We start from the raw sequence: 6,756 nt of genomic DNA, 5'->3' as shown, positions 1-6,756 counted from the left end.
TCAAGGCAAAGGGTGGCTTGAGAAGTGGTGGGTGTGAGAAGTGTTTTCACTATTCTATGAGATTGATGTGCATTCTCAGTTGTGTTTGATTCGATCTCGTTCTCAGACACTTCTGCCCAAATGCAAAAAGAGTCTGGTAAGCTAACGCCTCAAACTGTGGTCAGAGGGAGCTGGGGTGCAGACAGCAGACAACAGATGGTTGGGGGTGGAAGTAGAGGTGTTTGGGGTGGAGAGGACGGTGGACTCAGTGGACGACATCCCAGCCATTTAGCTGATGGGTAAGTTGACATCACTTCTACATCACTTCTACTTATACAATCAACCAAACAAATTTCAATGGCTTTTTTTCCCTACCAGCAGATGTCACAAAGTGCTTTTACAGTAACCCGGCAACACCAGGGGAACCCGGGACATACAGGGCACCACTGTTCCTGCCTCTCTTTCTCCCTGTGTGATGTCATATCCTGTTTAGGCACCTGGCCAGCTGAGTGCAGCTGGCTCTTCCGTCAACATGAGGATCCTGCTGCTCCAGCCCCAAAAACACAGACACACACACGCACACTATTAGGAATTGCTAGCCTATTTAAATGTTTGTGTGTTGTGTGTCAGAGTTAAGGGATGGTAAGACAGTGTTTGAGAAGAGGTGTCTGGTGTGGGAGGAGGACATGGAGATGCACTCCAAGTTTCTGGACAGAAAGGTGACGTATTTCCTTACACCCTACCATTACCAGGCTACTCTCACCTAGCCCCTTACACTTAACCGCTAACATTTCCAACATGACCTGATGTGTGTGTTACAGGAAGAGTTGAAGACGGAGCCTTGTACCTGCAGCAGCACCTGGAGCTCCTTGCCATGATGGCCAACTTCTTGCAGTTCCTTTCACCACGAAAACTGAGCAATGTCTGGTTTGCCCTTGTACTTCTCCCCCTTCTCCCCCCACTTACATCCAGATGGAACATTCAACACCTCTCCTTGTCAACACACTGGCTGGGTCTCAATCGTCTGTTAGCTTCCTCTCACAGGCGCTATAGTGAGGACAATACTCTTGTCATTATTATGAACATGAGGCCCTCGATCATCAAATATGAATGCTTTAATGGAAGTTTTGTATTTTAATTGTGAGAAATGTTTTACCGTTATTGTTTGACTGAAAACAATTCCAATCAACTCTGTTGATATGGCAACGCAAGAGTTAGTTACAGTGTGTCTTATACATTTTCCATGGTTGATTTGTGTTATGAACTTTGTGGTAATGTTAGTAACTGCTACTTTGCTTTTGCTCTGAATGTGATCGCCCAATAAATGTGTAAGAATAAAGTTACTAATGCTATTGTTTGGATAACTTTACTGCCCTTATTTCCTAGGAAATGATCATGTATACTCCTAACACATATGAATTCATTACAAAAAGGACAGCTGGCAAATATGTACAATGATTCACAAATGTACAGAACCCGCTGCATTTACTAACAAGTCAATGTTTTTATTGTAACATAAACCAATTTAACAAATATAATCAGTTCCAACATTTGACACCCTTGAAAAAGAAGGTGTCAAAGAAGGTGAAAAGCTTCAAGTTCCTCTGTGTACATATGAAATGGTATTGCCCACAAAGTGTGGTCAAGGTGCAACAGCGCCTCTTCAACCCGTAGAGGCTGAAGAAATGTGTCTTGGCCGCTAAGACCCTCAAAAAACTGTTTGCACCATCTGCAACTGCAGGGCATCACTGGGGGCATACTGCCTGCCCTCCAGGACATTTACAGCACCTGCTGTCACAGGAAATCCAAGAAGTTCCTCTAGGAGCCCAGCCACCCGAGCCACGGCCTGTTAACCATCCAGAAGGGGAGATCCGTACAGGTGCATCATAGCTGGGACCGAGAGACAGCTTCTATCTCAAGGCCATCAGACTGTTAAACAGTCACCACTAGCCGGCCTCTGCCCAGAACAGTACCCTGCCCTGAACTTTAGTCGCTGTAACTAGCTGGCTACCACCCAGTTCCTCAACCCTGCACCTTAGAGGTTGCTGCCCCTAAGTACATAGTCATGGAACACTGGTCCCTTTAGTATTGATTACATACTGTTTGACCCACATATGTATATACTGTATTCTCGTCACGTCCTATCCTATTTAACTCTTGCTATACATATACCATTCTATCCTACGTATTCTACAGATACACTACATATTGTATCCATAACCTGTCCATAATGTCTATATATCCCATCACATGCAGTGCCTTTGGAAAGTATTCGGACCCCTTGACTTTTTTCCACATTTTGTTACTTTGCAGCCTTATTCTAAAATGTATTAAATAAAACAAATGATTCAACAATCTACAAAACGACAAAGCGAAAACAGTTTTTTTCTACATTTTTAAAAGTATTCAGTATTTGCTATTAGACTTGAGCTCAGGTGCATCCTGTCTCCATTGATCATCCTTGAGATGTTTCTACAATTTGATTGGAGTCCACCTGTGGTAAATTCAATTGATTGGACGTGATTTGGAAAGGCACACACCTGTCTATATAAAGGTCCCATAGTTGACAGTGAAGGTCAGAGCAAAATCCAAGCCATGAGATTGAAGGAATTATCTGTAGAGCGCCAAGACAGGATTGTGTCAAGGAAAAGATCTGGTTGTTGAGGCACGATCTGGGGAGGGGTACCAAAATCTTTCTGCAACATTGAAGGTCCACAAGAACACAGTGGCCTCCATCATTCTTAATTAAATGGAAGAAGTTTGGAATCACCAAGACTCTTCCTAGAGCAATCGAGGGAGACTGAGCAAACGGGGGAGAAGGGAATTGGTCAGGGAGATGACCAAGTACCCGATGGTCACTCGGACAGAGCTCTAGAGTTCCTCTTGTCTCATCCTCCATTATTTATGCTTCAGTAGTTTGTGTCGGGGGGCTAGGGTCAGTCTGTTATATCTGGAGTATTTCTCCTGTCTCATCCGGTGTCCTGTGTGAATTTAAGTATGCTCTCTCTAATTCTCTCTTTCTTTCTCTCTCTCGGAGGACCTGAGCTCTAAGACCATGGCATGGCACCTGGCACCATGGCACCTGGCATGATGACTCCTTGTTGTCCCCAGTCCACCTGGCCGTGCTGCTGCTCCAGTTTCAACTGTTCTGCCTGCGGCTATGGAACCCTGACCTGTTCACTGTGCATACTATTATTAGACCATGCTGATAATTTATGAACAGTTGAACATCTTGGCCATGTTCTGTTATAATCTCCACCCGGCACAGCCAGAAGAGGGCTGGCCACCCCTCATAGCCTGGTTCTTTCTAGGTTTCTTCCTAGGTTTTGGCCTTTCTAGAGAATTTTTCCTAGCCACCGTGCTTCTACACCTGCATTGCTTGCTGTTTGAGGTTTTAGGTTGGGTTTCTGTACAGCACATTGATATATCAGCTGATGTAAGAAGATTTTGATTTGATGGGAGAACCTTCCAGAAGGACAACCATCTCTGCAGCATTCCACAAATTAGGTATTTATGGTATCATGGCCAGAAGAAAGCCACTCCCCATATTAGGTCTTAGCCACTCCCCAGATTAGGTCTTTATGGTATCATGGCCAGAAGGAAGCCACTCCCCAGATTAGGTTTTAGCCACTCCCCAGATTAGGTCTTTATGGTATCATGGCCAGAAGGAAGCCACTGCCCAGATTAGGTTTTAGCCACTCCCCAGATGAGGTATTTATGGTATCATGGCCAGAAGAAAGCCACTCCCCATATTAGGTCTTAGCCACTCCCCAGATTAGGTCTTTATGGTATCATGGCCAGAAGGAAGCCACTCCCCAGATTAGGTTTTAGCCACTCCCCAGATTAGGTATTTATGGTATCATGGCCAGAAGGAAGCCACTCCCCAGATTAGGTCTTTATGGTATCATGGCCAGAAGGAAGCCACTCCCCAGATTAGGTTTTAGCCACTCCCCAGATTAGGTCTTTATGGTATCATGGCCAGAAGGAAGCCGCTCCCCAGTAAAAGGAAGATTGTGTCTAAAGGTCTTCAGACAATAAGAAACAAGATTCTCTGGTCTGATGAAACTCTTTGGCCTGAATGCCAAACGTCATGTCTGAATGAAACCTGGTACCATCCCTACGGTGAAGCATGGTGGTGGCAGCAACATGCTGTGGAGATGTTTGTCAGCGGCAGGGACTGGGAGACTAGTTAGGATCATGGGAAAGATGAACAGAGCAAAATGCAGAGAGATTCTTGACGAAAACCTGCTCCAGAGTGCAAGGGACCTCAGACTGGGGCGAAGGTTCACCTTCCAACAGCACAACGACCCTAAGCAAACAGCCAAGACAACACAGGAGCGGCTTCGGGACAAGTCTCAATGTTCTGGAGAGACCTGAAAATAGCTGTGCAGCGACGCTCCCCATCCAACCTGACAGAGCTTGAGAGGATCTGCAGAGAAGAATAGGAGAAACACCCCAAATACAGGAATGCCAAGCTTGTAGTATCATACCCAAGAAGACTCGAGGCTGTAATCACTGTCAAAGGTGCTTCAACAAAGTACTGAGTAAAGGGTCTGAATACTTATGTAAATGTGTTATTTCATTATTTATTTTTATTTTTTAAATAATTTGTTTTAAATTCTAAAAACCTGTTTTTGCTTTGCCATTATGTGATATTGTGTGCAGATGGATGAGGGAAAAAACAATTTAATACATTTTTGAATAATAATAAATTTAGCAAAATCTGGAAAAAGTCAGGGGGTCTGAAAACTTTCCAAATGCACTGTACAAAGCCATACCGTATGAGGCAAGAAATAGCATAAGTGTTGTTTCAGCCTATATGTGTCGTGTCACTGTCAACACTGCCAGCTTCAATCTCACCCAGTGGTGCCGGTATATTGGTGGCCATACGCTGGCATACTCAGTATTCCCACCTATTTTTCCTCTACAGATATACTCACCTATACTCGCTAATTATTATTGAGAACATTTGAATGATTTAACAATTGAACAATCCATCCGATCTCCTTTCATCTCTGCCATTATTAGGGAATAACCACCTATAGCTAGATACCTACAGCATATAGACAATTGTTGCTACTTATTTAATACTCACCTCATGACAGAGAGAGGGTGGTGCTCAAAACTTGGTATGTCTTGTTAGCGGATTGTCTTGAACGAGCCGTGTCTACAGACACACACAAATGTTTGGTATGATAGCTCGCTAGCTTTAGCCTTTAGCTCAATTGTTTGGTATGATAGCTCGCTAGCTTTAGCCTTTAGCTCAATGCTTTGGTATGATAGCTCGCTAGCTTTAGCCTTTAGCTCAATGCTTTGGTATGATAGCTCGCTAGCTTTAGCCTTTAGCTCAATGCTTTGGTATGATAGCCCGCTAGCTTTAGCCTTTAGCTCAATTGTTTGGTATGATAGCTCGCTAGCTTTAGCCTTTAGCTCAATGCTTTGGTATGATAGCTCGCTAGCTTTAGCCTTTAGCTCAATGCTTTGGTATGATAGCTCGCTAGCTTTAGCCTTTAGCTCAATGCTTTGGTATGATAGCTCTCTAGCTTTAGCCTTTAGCTCAATGCTTTGTGGCTTTAAATATAAGCTCCCTGTCTTGTCTGTCAGAAAAGCGAGTATTGAAGGAAGGCAGCTGGCTAGTTAGCTAGCTAACGAACTGACGTTGCTTGTTGGTGGCCCTTATTTATAACTAACCTGGCGACAGCTAGCTAGTTAGAGCGATGGTCAGGTAGATAGTCACACAGCTTTTTTTGAAAACAGCGTATCCTGTTGCTGCTCTACACCGTCTCTGTTCATGAAATCTTGTGGACAACATTAAAAATGCAGTCGAAAATATTATCCGTCTTATGCAGGTTTTTATATGCTTATTTTACAATAGCTCTAATGTTGAATCCCAAAAATATAGCTCTTATTATCAGACCGCTAATATCGTAAACATGTGAGTAGCGACATGAAGTTGGATTTTTGTATCAAAAAGAAGATAAGTTCAAACTCGCTAACTGAGATTCTGTTCTCATATATGGAGCTTATGTGTGAACGTGGAGGTCACAAACCTCCAGGAATGAAATGTCCTAAATCTGCACTATGCAAGAATACGTGATTTTGCTAAGCAATACAATCATGAGCACATTCTCAACTCATTAAAATAAACAAATCAGTCAAACAAATAGGTCGTTTTGTAGGACATTTTATTCATTAATGTTATAGGAAACTGCACAGAGCTAACAGGCCATTGTAGATGGCTTTTGATTTATAGAAGGTGCTCTGTTGGTGTTAACTTCGAGAACTTTGTTAATGTGTGTGGATTGTGTGTCTTCCAATTATATGTGTATGTAACCTGTGTCTGTGTAACTGCCTCTCACGGACTAAGGCGATGGGGTGGTATCTACCCCCAACTATAGTTCCCCTCGTCACCACCTGGAGCGCCTGCTGGAGGAAAGTCTCGGAACAAGGGCAAGTCGCAGGAGTCGGGGTAGAGCAGGAAGCCAGAGAAGGTGCTTCTGCTCTCATTGTCATCATACATGCCGTTGGTGATGTTGTCCTTCACCTGCAGCCACACCCGGTCGCCCATGACCAGGTGGAGCACCACCTGGTGGCTAACGGTGCCCAGCTGTGGCTCCGTGGTCTTCACGATAGAGTTGAAATTATGGAACAGACCCACCTTCAGCACCTTGCTAAACACCGTCAGGTGGTAGCTGAAGACATAGGTGCCGTTCACTGGTGCCCTGTAGATGCCTATGATGGGGTCGAAATGAAACTGCCGGTTGGTGATGACTTGGG

General features: G+C 44.0%; 1 protein-coding gene across 1 annotated transcript in view; it reads right to left on the bottom strand.

The window, feature by feature from the left end:
* Nucleotides 1-6,147: 6,147 nt before the first annotated feature.
* The window catches only part of LOC124010154 (inner ear-specific collagen-like), a 5,659-nt gene continuing 5,050 nt past the window's right edge, over nt 6,148-6,756 (bottom strand). The window contains exon 5 of the mRNA XM_046322533.1: nt 6,148-6,756. This exon is cut by the window's right edge and continues 498 nt beyond it. Coding sequence (XP_046178489.1) covers nt 6,362-6,756 — 395 coding nt within the window. The 3' untranslated portion in view covers nt 6,148-6,361.

Source organism: Oncorhynchus gorbuscha, linkage group LG22, assembly GCF_021184085.1.
Source record: "Oncorhynchus gorbuscha isolate QuinsamMale2020 ecotype Even-year linkage group LG22, OgorEven_v1.0, whole genome shotgun sequence".
Taxonomy (NCBI): Eukaryota; Metazoa; Chordata; class Actinopteri; order Salmoniformes; family Salmonidae; genus Oncorhynchus; species Oncorhynchus gorbuscha.
Note: the sequence above shows the minus strand (reverse complement) of the source record. Positions and strands in the feature narration are given on the sequence as shown.